At 49.2% G+C, this 22,393-nt stretch overlaps 1 protein-coding gene across 19 annotated transcripts in view; it reads left to right on the forward strand.

The window, feature by feature from the left end:
* Positions 1-22,393, forward strand: part of LOC121481394 (microtubule-actin cross-linking factor 1) — a 334,394-nt gene that overhangs the window by 4,034 nt on the left and 307,967 nt on the right. Inside the window, exon 1 of one of the 19 annotated variants that reach the window (XM_041738694.1) lies at positions 10,032-10,375. The exons of the other annotated variants lie outside the window; for them this stretch is intronic. Within the exon in view, the coding sequence (XP_041594628.1) occupies positions 10,282-10,375 (94 nt within the window). The 5' untranslated portion in view covers positions 10,032-10,281. Of the gene's footprint in view, positions 1-10,031; positions 10,376-22,393 lie in introns of those variants that run through there. 19 annotated transcript variants of the gene reach the window in all.

The raw sequence follows: 22,393 nt of genomic DNA on the forward strand, positions 1-22,393 counted from the left end.
CAAGATGGCTGAGGATGTGGTCCCTTCTTCACGGAGCTCGGTGTGGTTGAAAGGATAGTGGGGAAAAAATAATTACATTCCTGTGTACGCTGTGTAAGAGAGAAGCATGGGACCCAGGGCATCCACTGGACTTGTTCCTGGGGGCCCACCAGCAGGTACTGGTGAAATCATCATCCCCAACATCTCCTCCCATGTGGCCTCCCCCAGGAAGCCTTCCCTGATCCCTCCACTCAGATAGCAATTGTATCTCCCCCCAGCCCTTGTTTCAGTTGACCTCATATTAAAGTTCATTGTTGGGGGATCCCTGGGTGGCTCAGCGGTTTGGCACCTGCCTTTGGCCCAGGGTGCGATTCTGGAGTCCCGGGATGGAGTCCCGCGTCGGGCTCCCGGCATGGAGCCTGCTTCTCCCTCTGCCTGTCTCTCTGCCTCTCTCTCTCTCTCTCTCTCTCTATGTCTATCATGAATAAATAAATACAATCTTTAAAAAAAAAAAGTTCTTTGTTTCTGCCACCAGAACTGGAGTTGGCTATAGTCAGGAGTACCATCTTACCCTTCCTGGTGTTGCCCCAAGATCTCACTCTGAGATCTTTAGATTCTTCTGTGATTCTTCTAGAATCCAGAAGCCCAGTGAGGGCCACAAAATGCATGCAGCTCCAGTGCTGGTGTCTGCCCCACTTTCAGAGCCTTCGCTCAGCTGCTGGAAGCTCTCAAGGGCTTACCTTTGGGGAGACAGCCTTTGAGAGCACATGCCTGGTCAGAGGAAGGTGCCTGCTTCTCTGCACCCATGCGTCTGGGATGGAAGCTCTGAGAAGGTGCCTGTTTGTTCATTCATTGGTTCGTTCAGTAAAAAAATGGATTTAGCCCCATCTAGGTGCCAGGCACTGTGGAGAGACGAGTTGGCCTGGAGTCAGAAAACTTGGCAAATGACTTTGGTGCTTAGAGCCTCAGTTTCCTTATCTGTAAAAGGGAGATGATGGTATCTGCTTTGAATGATCATTGAATGAGAGTCGGAATGTGTTAGACAAACATGGGTTAAAATGCCCGTTACTGCATGTAACGTGTCATTCCTTGTACCTTCTCTGGGCCACTAGAAGAGGCAATGGAGTCTCTAGGAATGTGAGCAAGGAGGGGCTCCAGGCCTCTTAGTTCTGTCCCTTTCTTTTGTTCCCACTAGGGTTTTGTCAGAGGGCAGATGGAGATGGTTTTTTTATTTCTGGCCAAGCCACGGTGAGAAGAAGGGAATGCAGGCGGGAAAGGGAGCCCTAAAAACCGTTCCACTAGGAACCCTTACTCCAGAGCCACCAGCCTTGCTCGCCCCAGGCTCTTTGAACGTTGCACCTAAAGAGGCTCCTCTTCCTTCCTAGCTTCTCTACTTCTTCCTGGCAGTATCCTCAGAAGTTCCTGCTCCTGTCCTAGAGCTTGGTTTCAATAGCAGGAGAGATGATCAGGAGAGTCCCCTGAAAGTGGGACAGAATGAATTGTAGCTACACACGCCCAGCTCAGCCCCAGCTCTTTGAAAGTGAATCTGGGTCACAGTAGCTGCAGGGGTGGAAAGTGACCACGTGGGCAGAATTTTTGTGCAGGCAGCAGAAAAGACAGCCCGGCTGTCTTTTCTCTGAGGCTCAGGGTCTTTGGGGGACCCCAGCTGGTGAAGGAAGGTGGTTGCCACATTGCAAGGTGTGGGCTTTGTGCTGTTGGTTTCCCATCATGCTTTTCTCGTGACTTCCCAGGTGACATGGAGACAGGTTTAGAATGGCAGTCTGACTCATGCCTTTCTGTTCTGGAGCTGCCACAGACTGGGGTTAGGAATGCGGAAGAAGGACTGGCTCATGTGGGGGCTGCGGAAGGCTGTCATTTCTCAGTCCCACGGGGTTTGAGATGACATGCCACCAGAGGAGCTGACCGTGCAGCAGCGTCTAGGACTGTGCTTATCTTTTGCTCCAGCAGGTTTCCCCTGGGGAAGGTCTGTGAACATATCTGGGGGTGAGTGTTAATAACCCACCATCACCAACGTGCTCTCCCCAGTTTGGCCAGTTGCTGCGGCTAGGGCCTGCCGTGATTTGGCCCCGGGTCTGCCTGTTGCCACCTGTCAGGTAGAAGTAGGCCAGCTTCCCGGTTCTGCCTTGGCGCTCCTGCAGGAGCAGCCTGGTGCACCTGGCTGCAATCTCTGCTTGGACTTAGGATGCTGCCGCAGAGAAGGGCTGGAAGCCCCTGTAACTCGAAACCTGATGACGAGTGGAAGTTTGTGTCCTTAGCCGTGTCCCAACCCTACCCAAGAAAATCCTTGCCTTGTATCCAGGGGAAGGTTCAGCCTGGAGCCCCAGTGGGTGTGTCCCTGGCCAGGCCTTTCCCTCTGTATTCTCTCCTTACTCATTTCCTCCTCCCGTGCTCACTCTCCCATTCATTCACTCAAGGGCATGGGCTTTGGGAGCCAGCCAGAGTCCCAGTTCCAGTTCCATCACTTGCCAGTTGGGTGAGCCTGGAAAGTTACTAACCTCACGGAGCCTCACTTTCTCACAGTTAAAATGGGGGAGCGAGAGTGCCACCACAGAGTCTCGAGGGGTGGATTAAATGAGATAGTGGGAGTGAGGTGCTTGGCCCGATGCCTGCTTTGTAATCAGCGCTAGATACGCATTAACTATTCTCATGCATATCATACACTTGTTCACTAATTCATGAATGCGTCGATTCATTCCTTTGCTTATTCATTGATCACTCTTCCTCGTTTACCACATATTTCCAGAGCTGCTTTCTGCTAGGCACCGACTGGGCTTCAGAACCCAGCTTCCTCCCTTGCAAGGCAGCCAGCATGCAGCCTCTAGCTGTGCATATCATCGCAAGCCAGAGTTATCTGGAAGTTCTGAGAGGGAAGGCCTTCCTCCGACTTCTGCCCCTGCTGATAGCTTAGTGCTGTGATAGCATTTGATCTGGGACTTGGAAAAGGAATAGGACTTAGCCAGGACAACGTGAAGAGAAAGGGCACGTCCCTGTTGTTTCTTTCTATTCCGGCTCTCCTCTCTTTGGCCTCAGTAGAAAGGAAGGAAGGGAAATGAAGAGAGAATAGCCAGTAGGAGTTGGGAATTAAAGAATTCAGAGGGTGATTTGGGGATTTGAACTCTGGACTCAGTCCAGGAGCTCCTGAGAACTGATGCCAGCTGGGATCCCCCTAGGAAATAATAGTTGTAAGAGCTACTGCGTATTGAGGCCTAGAAGTGCGCCAGGCATTTTACATATATCATTCGATCCTCCCAGAACCCTGGGAACTAGTTGCTGTTCTCCCTGTTTTATAGAAGAGAGAGGCTACAGAACTTGTCTGAGGTTGTGCGGTAAGCAGGGAGTGGAGCTGGGATTCAGCATTGCTGGAATGTGTATGGCACGCCCTGGTACACCACACGTGCCGTGTGTCCTTTGGAGTTCATGGCCGTGGTTCAGGCTGGCCTGCCTCCAGACTCCCTGCGTTCTTCAGAAACAGTTCAAACTTATGCTAGAGCTGTGGGAATAGTATAATGAACCCCCATCACCCAGATTCAAGAATGATCGATTTATGGCCAATCTTATTTCATTCATGCACCTCACTCCTGCCTCCCCAGACACAGAGATGGAAGTTCTAGGAATCACATACTCTCACCTCCTATAGTAAATATAGTGATTTATCTGCTCAGTAGCCTTATCTGAGCCGGAATCGTCCCACTCCATCCATTTCCCAGAGGCATCAGCAGAATCCCAGAGGATTCTGACCTCCCAGGGCCAGGGTCTTAGGGGTAGTGTGTCCCTTCCAGAGTTGCTTCTCTGCTCCTCTGTCCCTTCCAGCTGGAGGTTCATGCCCTGCTCCTAGAACATACACAGTTAGGCGAAAGCATACCTGGCTCTCTGTTTGGAAATTTGATTTTTGTGGATGGTGTCTGTCTGTTTTGCCTAAAACCCTTCAAGCCTACGGACCCTGGGTTTGAATCAGGACTCTGCTGGTGTAATTAAGGAAGGACCCTGACAGTGGATTTCGAGGATTCATCAGTCTTAAGAGACTGAACTTGAGATGTGATAGGACTGAAGTCTTTAAAATCATAAAGGGGAGGAATTCTGGTCTCGTGAGAGGGGCCTGTGCCCCCCAGACTGCCCTGATGCTGGCGAGCTGTTCCATGTGAGCAGCCACCACTCTTTAGGGCCTCTCTGGGATATATGCTCACTTTCCAGGCTGCCCATCACTGGCCCGTTAGAGGTAGTATTGTGTGGGGAGATGTGCTGTCAAATGGAGGCACTGGCCACAGCTCCTAATTTGGGGAACCTCCTAATCCCCACCCCCCCAAAGTGCAGAGTGCCTACAGCCCTGTTTCATAGGAACCAGAGGCCCTACGCAGGATGAGCGGGAAGGAAGGTTGGGTGTGGTTGATCAAGTGTGGCTCCCATTCCTGTTTCCTTCAAGAGAGAAAATAAAATAGTCATAGTCCCAGAAAGCCCGGGAGACAGCAGAGGGACCAATAGTTTTTCTAGCTACTGTTGACACGTCCTGAATGCCAGGGTTGTGCTTAGCACATGTGCTTTATTTGACCTCATCGTTAAAACAACTTTAAGAGGCAGATGTGCTGCAGTAGTTGGAACCAGAAACCCGGAGAGTCCCGGAACTTGGTCAAGGTCTCCTAGCCAGGAAGGGGCCAGGCCGGGGATGGCACTAGCTCTGCCTCGGGCCGCCCACTGCCTCCCCCATTACAAGGAAGGGTAGTTTAATAATAGCTAACATCTGCGCAGCGCTTCAAGGTTCACAGAGTGCCTTAACTCCCATTATGTCCACGGAGCCTGGGGAAGCCCCAGGCGGGGGAGGCATTCCACGCCCCTTCGGGACAGCTGCCTATCAGAGGTCCAGCTTCCCCCAGGAAGGACTGGAAATTCTTTGGCATTGGCTCCGGCAAGCCAGGGGAGAAGGCCTGGGGAGAGGCTGAGGTGGAGAGACTTGGCCAGTTGCTATGGTAACCCAGATGGCTGAGTAACCATTTTGAGGGTTGCTATGGTGACGGGCCGCCTGTGGCAGGGATCTTGTCTTCCTGGGTGGCTGGCACCATCCAGACCTCTGAAATGAGTGACGTTGCACCTTCTGAACAGAAGAGGGCAGCAGGATGGTGGGCATAGGCTTCCCACCCCAGAGCTGAGTGGGGGAACTGGAGGGAAAGCTTAGTTGGGTTTTGGCTGGTGATGGAAAGGCTGGTGGGGCTGGGCCTGGAGGCAGGTGTCCTGAGACTAGAACTGGGCAATTTTCTTCCAAGATCTACCTGAAGGATAGGGCATGGGGCAGCTTCTTCGCTGTCTACTTACTACTGGGGAATGCAGAAGGCACAGGGGACAGCTTACCCCTGCAAGGAAGAACTGCACGTGTGCGCACACACGCGCACACACTTGCTACTAGCAGAGAATTTATTTATACAGCATCCATCAACACATGTAAAATAATGCAGTAGGAGCCAAGCTGAAGAAGTGCTGGGAGTAAACCTTTTAGAGGTTGGATGAGAGCACTAGCCGAAAGAGAAATACTTTTCCACTTTCCTCTTTCTTCTCTGCACCTGAAGCCCTTGGCCACAGAGTGGACACTGAATTGGATTCTCATTGTCTTGAATCACAGCTCCAGCCCACATCCCCCACCCGCGGATGTCTTCAACTGAGGCATCTATGTCTTCCGCAAATATTTCTGCAACGTCTACTAGGTGCAAAGCACTGTGTTGGGTCCTATGATGGGGAGGATGAAAGAGGTGTGTCTACCTCAAGGAACTTCTGAACCAGGACATTAAGGAGGCAGCGATGCAGACACCCACAATGCATGTGGCCGGAGCCCTAGGAATGAGAGAGAGAAAATGTGGCTGGGGTTTTGAGAAGAGTCTCTTCTACCTAGGTTGATTAAAAATGACTCTGTGTCGTTTTGGGTGAGCTTTTGAGATGGGTGGGATTTCATTAGGTGACATTGAGGAGTGGGGGACATTCCAGGCAAAGGCTCAGAGCTTGATTATAGGGGAAGACGCTGCACACGAGGGGATCTTGGGAGATTGGCTCCTAAAGGAAAGTAGATGTCAAAATATGGAGGACTTTGAATGCCAGGCACAGGTGAGGGATACTGTGAGAGACAAGCATATTCTCTTCTTAAATACTCTAGGGCAGCCCTGGTGGCTCAGCGGTTTAGCGCCGCCTTCAGCCTAGGGCGTGATCCTGGAGACTCGGATCGAGCCTGCTTCTCCCTCTGCCTATGTCTCTGCCTCTCTTTCTCTCCTCTCTGTGCTTCTCATAAATAAATTCTTTCAAAAAATTAAAAAAAAGTACTCTAGCCTTCTAGCTAGTCAGAAGCCACAGGCAGCTGAGTGTTTTAGGATCATCTGGTTTGCTCATTCATCCGCTTAATCAAAATTTTATTGATTTATTTAAAGATTTTATTTATTTTTTAAAAGATTTTATTTATTGATTGATGAGAGACACAGAGAGAGAAAGAGGCAGAGACACAGGCAGAGGGAGAAGCAGGCTCCATGCAGAGAGCCCGATGTGGGACTCAATCCTGGGTCTCCAGGATCACGCCCCTGGCTGAAGGTGGTGCTAAACCTCTGAGCCACCAGGGCTGCCCTAAAGATTTTATTTATTTATTCATGAGACACACACACACACACACACACACACACACACACACACACACACACAGAGGTAGAGAGACAGGCAGAGGGAGAAGCAGGCTCCATGCAGGGAGCCCGACATGGGACTCGATCCCGGGTCTCCAGGATCACGCCCTGGGCTGAAGGCAAGCACTAAACTGCTGAGCCACCCGGGGTGCCCTTAGTCAAAATTTTAAAGATTTTATTTGAGAGAGAGAGAGAGAGAGAGAGAGAGAAACAGGGGGAGGGGTAGTAGGAGAGGGAGAAGCAGACTCCCTGCTGAGCAGGGAGTCTATGTGGCACTGGATCCCAGGACCCTGGGGTCATGACCTGAGCCCAAGGCAGCCGCTTAACCAACTGAGCCACCTAGGCACCCTTAATCAAAATTTTAAACAAATATTTAACCGAATGCCCTGCACACTTGCCAGGTCATTTGCTAGGTGCAGGTCCTGTGGTGAAGGAGGCAGACAACAGCCCCAGTCCTCAGGGAGCTATTGGTTTAGTAAGGATGAAAGCCATGGAACTGATAGCTTCAAGTGTGATGGATATTACCAAGGGGAGTAGAGGGGGAGGGAGGATCTACTAATCCTGGAGATCAAGGCAGGCTTCTCTGCAGGAGTTTCAGCAGAGGTGTGAGTAGGGATGAGCCAGACCCAAAGAGGAGCGCAGTGAAGGGTTACAGCCCGGGAGAATAGGTGGGAAGGCAGGAGGCGAGAGAGAGCACAGATTTGAGAGGCTGAAAGAAGTTGAAAGTGGCTGGACCTTAGGGAGGGGCACTTGAGGCGTCAGTAGGGGAGGACACCAAGGAAAAATGAGGCTTTATTTACGCATATTACCCTCTGCCCCCACTAGATGTCCTCCTGAGTACATCCTGCCTCCTTGGCTTCCCCATTGCAGCCTCCTTAGAAATGCAACAGCAGTCTTGCCTTGAGAAGCAAAAGGAAAATCATAGCCCAAAAGGAGAAAGCCTCAGAGCTGTCCTGATTGTGTGGTCTGGCTATAAATTTAGACCATTGCTTGGAAAAACCCAGAAACCTCCCCTTCATAGTCTTCCTTCTTCCCATCCCCCCACCCTCCGGCAGCTGCTTTGTTTCCTCTATCCTTATAAAATTTTCTCTGTATAAAACAGAAATATCAGCCAAACATGTGGACTTCCCCTTTTCCATTCATTAGAAGAATTCATTACTTCAAAATCTCATGGGAGCATTTAAATGCAAATCTTGTCAAGAAAGCTACTTGAGTCTGAGAAGCCCTCCAGCCACAACCCAAACCAGAACTTTCCTCCTTGATTACCATGTTTCTTAATAGGAATGTCAACCTTTTGCCCTCCCCCCCCCCCAAGCCCCCCAAGCCTTCAACAAAGTCTGATTCCCAGAACAGATTCTCTTTCCCTTGGTGCCCTTGTCTTGCTTTACTTTTGGCAAGCCTCGGTCACAGTTCTTGAGGAACCTGCTTACAAAGTGGCATACGTAGCAATTCCAGGAGGGGATGCAGGGACTTTTCTATTTACTGTAATGAAAACGAGGCAGATGTCTGGTGGTGAGGGTGGAGGTGTGTATGTGTGTATTTGTGTCTGGGCCTTCTTAGCCCTACTGGGATAAAATAATATAGGAAATGCAGATGACTCAGCACGGAGACAGTCAAGGTCCCCAGAGTTAGCATTTCTATATTCTCTGCTGTTTACAAAAAATGTGCTTATGCCATCAATCTTCAACTCCTTCCCCCCTGCATTTTTTTCCACTATGTCTTTTATTTGTAAAATAATAAACCTCAAGCTTTATTCTTCTTAAATTGAGCTCACAAGCAGCTGACACCAAAATGTGGTGGACTAGCTTTTTTTCCGAAGCACAAAGGATTAAACTGGAAGGAAAAGAGCCTTTGTCCAAAGACCCTCTCTGTCTGCCCTCTTTTAGGCCCTTCCCTATATGATTTCCGCACCTAGAACTTGGGCAGGCCAGCAGAACTTGATGGATGATGGGAGATATGATTAAGGATTTGCTCACCCTGATTTTTTGATCATGGTAGGATGGAAACAACCAGTGCATGCCTATTAGTGAAAAACATCATTTCTTCTTATCATTACTGTGCTGAGCATTGAACAAGCGCTTGGCTTGGCACTACTCAGTAGTCTATGAAGAGGCGGGCAGGCCTTGCCCCAGGGGGAAGAAGCTCCTCTTTAAAAATCTTGAGAAGAGGAACTGAAATGGAAACCCAAATCCCAATTTTGCCTGCTCAGTGTCCCATGAACTCTTTTTTTTTTTTTTAACTTGCTAATACGCTGCTATTGTGAGATCAGCCAGCTTAACTTTTTTTAACCACATCCACTGAAAAAAAATCAAGTGAACAGACATGATGAGGCCTCTGGAGGATCGTGACCGGGTGAGGGAAAAGGGGGGGCGGCAAAAAGATCACCCACATTTACCTGAGCTGTCCCTTCCCAGCCCGGGGCCCCAGTGCGGGTCTGTGCACCGTGAAGGGACACAGGGATGAGTGAATGGAGGGTCAGATGATCCTGGGAACTCCCTTCTCTCCACGGTCCCAAGTAAATCCCCACCCATATTCCCCAGTTTCCTCCCCTCACTTTCCTTTGCCCTGACAGACAATCCTGGGCTTCCTTTTATTCCTCCCTGACCCGTTCGGGCTCCAGGATCCTTTCCTTTGTTCCAGGTCCTAACAGGTCCCCACGGTCCCCCTCGCCGGCCGAAGTGTGTCCGTCCGGAGGGCTGTCCCAGCGCCACGACCCCGCGGGGTCTGCCCGCGCCCCCCGACGCCCTCCGTCTGCGGCCTCCCCTCCCCCCACCCCCCCACCCCCCCGGCGCCCGGGATCCCGTTTCCGCCCCTCCCCCCGGTCGTCTCTCGGCCTCCGGCTCCTCATCCTTGGCCTGGTTTACTTCGCGGTGCTCGGCGTGCCCTCCCGTCTCAAGTTCAGTGTCTTCCGTTTCTGGAAGAGCCTTTGTCTCGGGGCTGCCCTGTGGCCCCCCCGCCGTCCGCGGCCGCCCGGGGTCTCGTCCCGGGCCTCGCCCGGCGCTCTCCGGGCCGTCGGCTGCCGCCCTTGCCCGGCGGGGCTCTGGGCCTCCTCCCGCGGCGGCGCAGGCCCGCTCGGCTCCTCCAGCGGCGTGGGGCGGGGGCTCCCTCCTTTGTCCCGGGGGCGGGTGCAGGTCAGCGCCGCGGGGTGCCCGCCCGCCCTGGGGCGTCGGCCGGGGTCCCCCCCGCCCCGCGGCCCGCCCAGCCCTGCCCTCGCACGCGCGCCCCGCCCCCCGCCCCCGCCGCCCGCAGCCCGCCGGGACCCGCGTGGGCCGCCCGGGCGGCGGGAGAGGGGCGGGAGCGGGCCGGGCCGGGCGCTCCTGACAGGAGGAGCCGCCGCCGCCGCCGCCGCCGCCGCCGCCGCCGCCGCCGCCGCCGGGGCGGGCCGAGGGAGGAGCGGAGCGAGGGGTGGGGAGGCGGAAACGCGAGCCGGGACCGGCGGAGGAGCGGAGCGCCACTGCCAGGCCGGGCGAGGCGGGCGGACCGCCGACAGCCGACAGCAGGGCCGCCGCCGCCGAGCCGCACAAAGGGCCGACGCTGGGGCCGCCTCAGCCGCCGCCTCAGCCGCCGCCTCAGCCTCAGCGCGCGGGCCCGCAGCCGGCGCCCTCCGAGGCCCGCGGAGAGCGCGGCGCGGGCGGCCATGGCCGGGTACGTGCCGGGTCAGCAGCCGGCCAACCGCAGCCAGGAGAAGGAGTTCGTGCAGGCGTACGAGGATGTGCTGGAGCGCTACAAAGGTGCGGCGGGGCCGGGGCTCGCGGGCCGGGGCTCGCGGGGCGGGGGCGGGGGCGGGGGCGGCCGGGCTCGGGCTCGGGCTCGGGCTCGCCCCGGACCTGCTCTGGCGCGGGCCGCCTTGTTTGCGGAGTGGAGATAAGCCGGCGGAGACGGCGCTCTCCCCGGCGCTGGCCACACTGGCCGCCCCATTATGTGAGGGGCGCGAGCCCGGCGCTGCCGCGGGAGCCCCGGCGCGGCGGGGAGTTGCCGGGAGGAGGAGGAGGAGGGGGAGCCGCGCGCCTGGAGCCTCCTCGTCCGCCCCGGGCGCCCGGCTCCCCTCGCCCCCCTTTGTCTCCCTGGGTCTCCGCGCCGTCGCGGGGCGCCCGGGGTCCCGTGAGCGGGCGCCTCTGCGGGAGAGGCCTGCTGGCTTCGCGCCGGTGAGGCGGGGGGGGGGGGGGGGCGGGAGGCTCGCGGGGGTTGCAGCCGCGCGCGTCCGCGAGAAAGTTTTGACAGGCGGAGGGGCTGCGGCCTGCGGCGCCCCCGCGTGTCCCCGGCGCCCGACGTGCCCTGCGCGCGCGCTGGGGGCGCCCCCCGCCCCCCACCCCGCTCTGGTCTCGAACGTCCAGCGCCGGGCTTTTGCTTTGTGTGGCAGTCGTGCCGTCCGGACCGGGCGACGTCCCCCGGCGACTCCACGGGCAGCCCTGTGACTGGGCCTCCAGCTGCTCTTCCTCGGGAGGCGAAACTTCGGCCCTTCCGACCGAGCCCTGCGTGCTTGTTTACGACCCAGTGAAGGGAAACTAATGCAGGAGCTGTAAAACGCTCTCTCTTTTTCTTCTCTTGTGGCACTAGAGCGCTGCCCCGGAATGCCGCAGAAAAGGGGGAGAGAGAGAGATGAAAGGCTAAAAGGGGACCTGCTGAGGAGGTCCGCTTGTTCCCTTCTGCACCAGCTCCTGTAAGCCGTCCAGGTTTCCCTGCCCGCAGCAAGTGTTCTTGTCACCGCCCCCCCCCCCCCCACTCCCCGCCGCGGTCTTTCTTTTAAGAAATGTGGTTCGTTTCAGAGCACAAAGAGGTTGTACTGTGCTGCTGTGAACTTCTTTGAAAACCTGCTGCTAAGGAGTGGTTGGTTCCCTCAAGGTCCCTTGCGGGCTTCTGAGCAACTCTGCACTCTTTAGAGGGAGGGTACTCTGGGCCTGTCTTGGGCTGTGACAGCTTCAAAAACTAGCAGAATTATAACACAAGTTAGGTGAAGAAATCTCAGCGCCTCACTGGATCGTGTTGCTGGTGGCCTCCAGCTGAAAGGAAGTTGGATTCCTAGCAAATGAAACGCGGAAAAAGGGGGGGGGGGCGTAGGGCTGGCTCCAGGGGAGGCCTCCTGTGCTCAGCCCCTCTTTCGCTGGCTCACTTAGTTTGGTTTCCTCTGAAAGACTTTGATCAGGTGTATAGGAATTTGATCCTTTCCAGGCACAGATCTCTTTCTTGAGGGGAGGAATGAGTGGAAAATGGTTGGCCAGAATAAATCAGGTTGAGCTGTTCTTGAGTTGCTGTGCAGGCTGCTCTAGGATAGGTGCAGAAGAATTTCTCTTTCCTCCGCTGCATCAGTCTTACGGAAGTCAGGGTGGATTAGCATCCAGGCCTTTGTTACTTCGCTGTATGGAATTCTTGCATTTTTCCAGACTTAGAAATCCCCTGACTGCCTTTATAGGAGAACTCTTTGCCTAAGCTGGGATCAAGAGAGAGACCAGGGGTGTAGCTTGTGAGAACAAAGACAGGAATTAGTTTTGGAGAGACTTGGGGAAATAGATATTGATGACGTTCGGATGCTAGGTCTCATTGGTAGGCCACCAGATTACTTGGATCTTTCTCTCTCCGCTGCTGTTGATTTGTAGTCACCTCGTTCTACAAATGAAACAGGATTTTTGTATTCAGAAGGAGAGCTAAAGTTTTCAGCTGAATCAGCTGTCCCTGGAAAGGGGCAGAGGCTAGAAGGGAAGTGATGCATTTGCATTGTGAAGGGTGTAGAACAGTATGTATTGCAGCTGTATTAGGAATGGTTGTCAGGCATGGATTTTCCATAATTGTGCCTGGCAACCATTTCCCTGTGTGTTGGTAGTGAGCATGGTTTTGGCAGGATTAGATGATTCAGCATGGACATAAACACTCTCTCATTTCCTAAATATCCCAAAGGCTTTTTCAGAGCCTGACCTTCCAGCAAACAGGAGGTATTAGATGATAACTTTCTATCCTAATATTTCAGAGTGGATAGCAACCAGTAGAGCCAGACCACGTTTTTATTCTTTTAATCCTCCAACAAACAATTATTAAATAGCTATTACAAGTAGCACAGTGTTAGGCACTGGAGATGCTAGAATAATGAATGAGATCTGGTTCCTGCCCTTGGTTATTCACATCTAGCAAAGGAAAAGGCATACCCGAACAAGTAATTATGATACTGTACGTGCTAGAACAGAGGTTATGTATAAAGGTATGTATAAAGAGATATGTATGAAGGAATGCTGTGGAAGCAAGAGGAAGGATGAGTATTTCCATTTGGGGTTCATTAGGAGATTTGACAAAGGAGGTGACCCTTGAGTGGGCCTTTGGGATGAATGGAATTTTAGTCAGGTGGAGGTGGATGAGGAAGAGAGAAGACAGAAATAAATACCACATGCAAAGGTTTGAAGGTAAAAGTGAATGGAAGGGTTTGAGGAACAGAATGTGAGTAGTTGGATATGACTAAAGGGCCAGAGTTTTTTGGGAGCAGATGATCCTGTAGAGGACCCGGAGTCCAACTTACGGCTTTGTTCCACGGGCAGCTGGGGCGTCATTGAAAGTTTAAAAAGAAGCAACAACGACTATGTCAATTTTATTAATTCATCATAGAGGACATACCTGTCCTTTATCATGGCATAGTTGGAATATTTACATTGCTGTCTGGGGCACCCTTTTCCCTGTACCAGAGTGATTATGAAGCTAGTAATCAGATGGTTTGCTTGGTATACATAGAAACAAAAGAGACGTGCATTGTTTTCAGGAATATTTCACCCAGATGATTCTGGCCAGTTGCAAAGTTTTCCTTTCAGTAGATTGAGGTCCTTGAGAACACCAAAGCAAACTGGGTCAGAGAGGCAGGAGAACCTGGATCTGATTCTTTTCCTGGGGTAGGCACAAACTCCACGGAAGTAGCAAGGCACACACAGGCATAGTTTTAGGTTTTAGAGAAGAAGTGTAAAAGGAAATACAATCTGGGCTCCTGGTAGTGGGTTAAGCAGAAGGGTAATGTGTAAGTTGGTTTGTGTGGAATTAGACTTTGGTTTTTCATAAAGCCCTGAAGACTAAAGGGTCTTTACATTCCAGGCTCACCTAGGAGTGAAAAACATTCACATTTCAACGTTGGTAACATGAATTATCTGGTACTTAAAAACCAGAGAGTTCTCACTAGGTGCCATGGGTTATGTGAACCTAGTTAGGACCGATTTTTGTTTATTGTATCACGAAAATAATTTAAAGAACTTACTGTGCAGAGAAGAGTGAAGAGTCTGCATATTACTTAACATTCAAAACTAGCAAGGCAACACAATATAGTAGAGATGAGGTTTTGGATTTCTTTAGTCTTGTGCTCCAGTCCTAGTTGTGCCATTTAACATCTCCTTTGGGTTAAAATGGGGATGGTAATACAAACTCCTTGGGATTCATGAGAACCCAACCCAAAAGAGCTACTGGCACATATTACGCCACTCATGTTTAGAAAGACTTCTATGTAGATAATACTTTATTTTTTACAAGGTAGTTTCATATTTATTATCTTATTTGATCTTTATACTATTTTGTAAGGAAGGTAATATATACATGGATAAAATTTAGGCATAGAGACTTAAATTATTGTCCAAGAGCCAAGATCCCAGATTTCTATATGAAGTTTTCACATTGTATCACAGGAAGAAGTTTTAAAATCAGAGCAGTAGGGCAGCCCGGGTGGCTCAGGGGTTTAGCGCTGCCTTCAGCCCAGGGTGTGGTCCTGGAGACCCGGGATCGAGTCCCACGTCGGGCTCCCTGCAGGGAGCCTGCTTCTCCCTCTGCCTGTGTCTGTGCCTCTCTCTCTCTCTGTGATGCTCATGAATAAATAAGTTAAATCTTAAAAAAATAAATAAAATCAGAGCAGTAACTTGGGTTAAACTAGATGATTGTGAAAATACCTTAATTGTTAATATCATTGTTAGTTTTTAGCCTCTGAACTCTACTCCCAACCCTTATGTGGCATACATTTCCAGATCTCTGAACTGTGGAAAATTTCTTTTCCTTTCCTTTTAGTATGGTATGTAAATTGTTTTGATATTTAAATCTTTTTTTTTTTTTTTTTTAATAGGCCCCACAGTGAGCCTGGAGCCCAAATTGGGGCTTGAACTCATGATCCTGAGACCAAGACCTGAGTGGAGATCAAGAGTCAGACTCTTAACCTGATTGAGCCACCCAGGTGCCACCCACCCCCCTCATATTTTTTTTAAAGTAATCTCTATACCCAAGGTGGGGCTCAAACTCAGGACCCTGAGATCAAGAGTCATGTGCTCCATCAGTTGAGCCAGCAAAGCACCTCCACTTTGAAATTTTTATGCAAAAAACAATGTAATTCAGGGCAGCCCGGGTGGCTCAGCGGTTTGGCACCGCCTTTGGCCCGGGGCCTGATTCTGGAGCCCCAGGATTGAGTTCCGCGTCGGCCTCCCTGCGTGGAGCCTGCTTCTCCCTCTGCCTGTGTCTCTATGCTCTGTCTCTCTTCCTGTCTCTCGTGAATAAATAAATAAAATCTTTAAAAAACAACAACAACAACAACAATGTAATGCAAAGTGATAAGGTTTTGTTAGCACAGTGGTTAGAAAATATAGGCTGAGGCTTTAGTATTGTTTAACTAGGTGACTTTCTGAAGCAACCTCTTGGTTAAATGTAAACTCAGTTTTTAAGTTTTTTTTAGAACACAGCCCTTGGATTGGAGTGGATCGCTTCTAGACAGAACAATAGAATAATTGCTGCTTCTGGACATGAACAGTGTTAATTCAGAAAATGAGTCAAGTCCGTCTTCTGGGAAATCACAAACTTTGGCCACATTCATACTGTTGAAATCATAAAATGTGTGCATGTGCTAACAGTGCTTATGGGAGCTGCTGCTTTCATCTTGGGCTTGCTTGGCAAGTGACATAATACACGCCAGGGAAATGCATCAGTTGAGGCCTTATTATCCTGGTATTTCTCAGTGCCAATTTCAGGTTTTAGAGATGATGGTAGAAAGAAAGCTGTTTAGATTGCACATTCTAAGATCAAAGGTCACAAGTAAACAATGGGTTGCAAAATGAACTTGTAGCATTTTCCTCAGTGGTCTGGAAAAACACCTAGGCCCTCTTTTTACTAAATAAGGTTGGCTATTTTACCTTCTGATAATTATATGTTGAGCCATGTTGTGATGAGGTTATATGGTATGCTAAAGCCTGCTTTTGCTCTTCATGGCTTTTTGTTTTTTTAAGATTTTATTTATCCATTTATTTTAAAGAGAGAGAACTCACCAGAGGAGGGAGGAGGGAGAGGGAGAAGGAGAGTATCCCAAGCAGACTACAGCTACATGCATAGTGTGGAGCCCATCATGGGGCTGGATCCCATAACCCTGAGGTCATGACCTGAGCTGAAATCAAGGGTCAGCCGCTCAACTGACTAAACCATCCAGGCACCCGACTCTTCATGGTTTTGATTGGAGTTTAAACTTCTGTTGTCTTGCTTCTACCAGGGGCATTTGCTTATTTCTGGCCTGGAGGATCCCTTTCAGGCCTGTTGGCTTGGTGCATAGTATCTAAGAATGTTTACTTCCACTTTTTTGGGATTACTACTTTTTTCCCTAAGGTTTGTTTGTTTGTTTATTTATTTATGAGAGAGAGAGAGAGAGAGAGAGAGAGAGAGAGAGAGAATGAATGAGTGGGATGGCCAGAGGGAGAAGGAAAGAAAAAATTTCCAGCAGATTCCACGCTGAGCATGGAGCCCAGCTTGGGGGCTTGATCTCATGATCCTGACTGGGATCATGACCTGAGCTGAAACCAAGAGTTGGATGCTCAATCAGGTGCCCCATTTTTGGTTACTTATTGTTTTTCCTTCCAGAACTTCTTAGTTCCTGGAATAAATTACAGTGAATCACTGATTCTTTGTCTCCAGCTTTTAGGGCCTTCCATTATTTGACTTATTCTGTATACCTAAATGTATCAACTGTTACTGTCCCACACAGTTCTCTGCTGCATTTGGGCAGGTCTCGGTATTCCTTCCCCTTAGGTCTTTACATCTGCTCCTGTGCCTTTATGTTTTCTCTTCCTGGAATACCCTCTGTCTTTCTGATTATTCAAATCTTATCTCTTTTTAAAAAAATTAAAACTAAGCATGGGACTTGTGTATTCCATGCAGCTTTCTCACCTTACTCTTTCAGAAATTAACCTCTCTTTCCTTATTCTTTTTTTCTTTAAAGATTTTATTTATATGCGAGAGAGAACAAGTAGGGAGGAGGGGCAGAGGGAGAGAGAGAGAAGCAGACTCCCCACTGAGTAGGGACCCTGACGCAGGGCTTGATCCCAGGAACCAGAGATCATGGTTTGAGCCAAAGGCAGATGCTTAACCGACTGAGCCACCCAGGCACTCTTCTCCTTCCTTATTCTTTTTTTTTTTTTTTTTTTTTGCTCCTTCCTTATTCTTACAGTGTCTACCTGACAGTCTCTTACCTCTCTTCTGTTTTGTATTATTTTTGCATTGTCTTATGTCTGTTAGAATTGTTTCCCTAATGAAGTTTTATGTGCTTACAGCATAGGGACTTTTTATACTTTTGTATGTGGTTGATTGGCAGGGAGTTTCTTTCAAGAGGGAAGAGGCAATCATATGAGCACTTTCAAGTTGTATTTTAAAATAATTTTCGGGACACCTGGGTGGCTCAGCGGTTAAGCATCTGCCTTTGGCTCCAGGGCATGATCCTGGAGTCCCGGGATGGAGTCCCACATGGGGCTCCCTGCATGGAGCCTGCTTCTTCCTCTGCCTGTGTCTCTGCCTTGCTCTCTCTCTCTGTGTCTCTCATGAATAAGTAAATAAAATCTTTAATAAAAAACTAAGATGATTTTCTTCTCAAATTATAAAAGTAATATATGTTTAATGTGGAAAATTGTAAAAAAAAGTACAGGAAAGTATATAGAGTTTTAGATAATACACTTTCCTTAGTTGTGTATGTGTATAAGGAGAGAGTGAAGAGGCAGCCCGACCAGCAGATAGATGTGCTCTGCCCCGGGGCAGAATGCAATGGTCAAGGATAGGCCCTTTTTGGTCATCTGGAGATCTGACGCCCTCAGCTCGCTCTGCTTCCATAAATCTATGCAACAGTGTTACGTCTATTCTCATTGGGCACAAGCATTTGTTTTTCTCTGTTCAGAATTTGCTTTCTTCTGCAAAAACCATGTGTCAGTCATCTAGGATGTGCCAGTGTTTGGGAATGATTTGGATTGTTGCCTAGGACAAGTTAATTAACTGGTCAGTCAGTATCTTTCTTTTGGGCAAGGGTTTTGCCAGCTGTACTACTGGATTTCCTCTTACCATAGCGAATTTCAATTGTGAAGTTTGTTCAGAAAGGTAAACACAATTCCTTTGTGTTGGTGAAAAGAACTTGAGCGTGCTTGAAGTGTCTTGGAGCGCAGATGGTTTCAACCCGCAGGAGCATGTTGGATTGAGACATATAGGAAAGGGTTTTTTTTTTGGCTCTCCTTTTTAGTCAACAACAGTAAATAAGCTCACATTGTACACTGCATATGCTAGTATATATAAACAGTGTGTTGGGGAAAGTGATAGTGGGGAGTTGGGGGGGCACTGAAAAAACATTAGAAGAGTGATATGAGGATTAGGGGTGGAGGGAGAGAAGATCCTGAATGTTAATATGAGGAACCATTAGGAAATGGACAGGATTAATGTGGCGGCTGTATAAATGATGGATGAAAGTGGAGCTTTAGTCTCTAGGAGGCCACTGTTGTAATTGTATCACGAGGTTAGATTAAAGGATTTTAAAGAGGAGAGGTGTATATTTGAGAGACATTTTGGGCAGGTACAGGGGCTTTAGATACTAACATTGATAACTCTTTTTGTAGAAGATTTACTCTTGAGAAAAAGAATGAACTACCCCTTATGTCAGGGCTGTTGCCCTGCTTTGTTGTAAAACAAAGCCCTGTTTCTTCTTGTATAAAAATCTTCTTTTAAAGATTTTACTCCATTCTGAACTTGTTAGATAGAGCTGGACATTTGGACCTGTGACTCAAAGTTGTGTTTTTGAGTCTTATTTTTTATTTTATTTTTTTTAAAATATTTTATTTAAAAAATATTTTATTTATTCATGAGAGAGAGAGAGAGAGGCAGAGATACAAGCAGAGGGAGAAGTACGCTTCCCGCAAGGAGCCCGATATGGGACTCGATCCCAGATCCCGGGACTACCCCTGAGCTGAAGGCAGATGCCCAACCACTGAGCCACCTAGGTGTCCCATGAGTCTTATTTTTTAAAGGTTTATGTATTTATTTGAGAGAGAGAGAGAGAGAGAGAGAGAGAGAGAGAAAAAATCCTCAAGCAGATTCCCCGCTGAGTGTGGAGTCCTCTTGGGCCTTGATCCCATGACCCTGAGAACATGACCTGAGCTGAAATCAAGAGTGGGATGCTTAACTGACTGAGCTACCCAGGCACCCTTGAGCTTCTCATTTGAATTAACAATGTTGAGTGCCCCAGAACACCTAATTCTACTCATTCTCTGGACAGCCTTCATTGTATGTTTCTAGGAATACCTTCCAAGAATTGCCTAAGAAATCCTCTGAAATCCCTTCTAAAATCTGCAGTTATATCTTGAATGGCTAATCTCCTAGGGTGTCAGGGGGCTTGGAGGATCCGTTGATTCATTTAATAAACATTTATCGAATGTGTTCTCTGAACCAGGCAGTAGGCAAAGTGCTCAAGTAACAAAGATACTGTCCTTGCATCTCTATGATCTTACGGTTTAATGGGGAAAACATATTGGTACTGACAGTTACAATCCATTGTAGGGAGTGCTTTCATAGAGATAGATGCTGGTGCTGTGGAAGTGGAGTAGCCATTACGGCCAGGGTGGAAAAGGGTCAGGGAAGGCATCCAGGAGGGAATGACTGACCTGTCACCTAAAGATTTGGGATTTTGGGCCAAAAGTTCAGGTAAAGGGCATTCAGAGAAGCATGAACAGAAGCAAGTGGATGAGAGCTTGAGGAGAGAAAATAAGGGGTATTAATAAGGTCGGAATGTAGGATGTGAGGGAAGGAGAAGTGGATGGGTTTACAGTGTTGAGCGGCTTTATGTGTCATACTGGACTTGATCCTATGGGCTTTTGGGTGCCGTTGAAGGATTTGGGGCAGGGAAGAAAGACTATGATTGGATTTATGTTTTAGAAATATTTTCCCCCTGGCAGCACTGTGAAGAAGGATTGCAGAGGGGCAAGACGAGTGACAGATCAGTTAGGAGGCCGTTACAATAATTTAGGCAGGGAGTGATTAGAGTTTTAGTTTGTGGAAATACTAATACAGCCAAGTGGGCAAATCAAGAAACCAGGTTAAGGGGTAAAGTCCACGTGTTTTTGATGACTAATTGAATGCGGGTATGAGAGGAGAGGGAAGCACCTAGGATGACTTGCAGGTTTCTGGCTGGGGGTTCTGTGTGGGTGGGTGATGGTATCATTAACTAAAAGAGAGGGAATGTAAGAGGAGGAAGGTTATTTGTGGTGGCTTAGTGGCAGTGCTGGTGCAGGGGAAGATACTGAGTTATTTTGGTTGTATTGAAGTCAAGGTTTCTTTGGGATGCTGGGCAGAGGTGTCCAGCAGGTAGGTGGCTGTATAGAGTATGGCCCTCAGGAGAGCTATGGATGAGGCACTTGTTAGCTTTTGGAACCACAGGGGTGGATACAAAGAGATTGCTGGGAGTGTGTGTACCGGAAGAAGTTTGAGACAGAAACTGGGGAACTCCAAGGGGAGAGGGGTGGTTTGGGAGCAGAGGATCCCCTGAAGGAAACTGTCCACCAAAAGGGAGTGCCTAAAGATGTAGGAGGGAGAGAAGCGAGTTCAAGAAGGAGGCTGTATTGCACAGTGTCAGATTATGAAGAGGTCAAGCAAGATAAGAACTTGAGGCTCTAGAATATAAAGATCACCTCGACTGGAGTATTTCTAGTGGAGTTTTGGGAAGTGCAGTCCTGAAGGCAGTGGGTTGGGAAATGAATAAGTGCAGAAGTGGAGTCAGTGAGTTTTGAAACCTGGACTTAGAAGACATAGAGGGGAGGAAGGCATTTGAAAGAGGGGGATGTTGGGTGGAGGGAGTTTTGTTTATTTTTTTTTTAAGATTTTATTTATTCATGAGAGACACACACACAGAGAGAGAGAGAGAGAGGCAGAGACACAGGCAGAGGGAGAAGCAGGCTCCATGCAGGGAGTCCAATGCGGGACTCGATCCTGGGTCTCCAAGACCACACCCTGGGCTGAACGCCGTGTTAAACCTCTGAGCCACTGGCCTGCCCGAGTTTTGTTTATTTTGTAACGTAGGAGAGATGTAAACATGTTTAAGTGCTGTTTGCTGGGCAGCCCGGATGGCTCAGTGGTTTAGCGCCGCCTTCAGCCCAGGGCCTGATCCTGGAGACCCAGGATCGAGTCCCACGTCAGGCTCCCTGCATGCAGCCTTCTTCTCTCTGCCTGTCTCTACCTCTGTGTGTGTGTGTGTGTGTCTCTCATGAATAAATAAATAAAATATTTTAAAAAAATGCTGTTTGGAAAGAGTCAGTAGAGAAAGATCTATAATAAAATTCCAGGGAGAGAATAATCCATGGGAGAATGGGTTCTGGAGTAAGAAGAGGAATGTGTCTGATGAAAAAGATTAGAAGGAAGGCAAGAATGTAGGTGGTTGGCTACAGGTGTAGGAACTTGAGGGAATTTTTCCTGATGGCTTTTACTCTGTCTTTGAAGTGGGGGGTGAAGTTATCTGCTAAGTGTAGGGGCTCTGTGTGTGTGCACGCACATGTATCTGCACTTGCACGCATGTGCACATTCTTTCTAGTTGCAGAGGGAAGTGACCCGGGTATAGATAGACAGACTGCAGGATTGATCCGGGATCAGTTTTCCTGCATAGGTTTTTTTTTTTTTTTTTTAAAGATTTTATTTATTTATTCATCAGAGACACAGAGAAAGGCAGAGACACAGGCAGAGGGAGAAGCAGGCTTCCTGCAGGGAGCCCGACATGGGACCCAATCTCTGGATTCCAGGATCATGCCCTGGGCCGAAGGCAGACGTTCAACCGCTGAGCCACCCAGGCATCCCTCCAGCATAGGTTTGATGGAAGAATAAGTGGTACTTGTGGAATTAAGAATCCTTCCCCCCCAAAATGTAACATCTGCTTGATTATTCATTGCATTGCTCTCTGGCTAGCTTGTGTTTTGTTCCCCCAGCAAAATTGTAAACTCTTTCAAGGGGAGGAACCAAATATGTAACTTTTGCATTCCTTTCTATCATTTAGTAAAATGTAGGGCAGAAATTGTTTCTTACTTTTTTTTTTTTTAAAGATTTTATTTATTCATGAGAGATACACAGAGAGAAGCAGAGACACAGGCAGGGGAGAAGCAGGTTCCCTCCAGGGAGCCCAATGGGGGACCCCATCCTAGGACCCTAGGACCAAGACCTGAGCCAAAGGCAGACGCTCAGCCACTGAGCCACCCAGGTGCCCCCATTCTTACATATTTTATTTCATCTGGCTTTTGTGGCCAGGGGCATCTTGACTCTTGACATAGAACCTTTTCTCACCTGTGGTCTTTAATCCTCATCTTACTATCTGATATGGAGAGTGCCAGACTCATTGGTGAGAGAAGGGAGCTCCATGCTAGGCTTGGGCATAAATCTCACAGGCTAGCTTCACTTACTCTCCCAGAATAGTTGAACTTAGAAACATTTGTGCTTTCCATGAAGGCCGCGGGATTAGTATTCCCTAGTCTATTTGGGCTGGA

The sequence above is a fragment of the Vulpes lagopus genome, chromosome 23, assembly GCF_018345385.1.
Source record: "Vulpes lagopus strain Blue_001 chromosome 23, ASM1834538v1, whole genome shotgun sequence".
Taxonomy (NCBI): Eukaryota; Metazoa; Chordata; class Mammalia; order Carnivora; family Canidae; genus Vulpes; species Vulpes lagopus.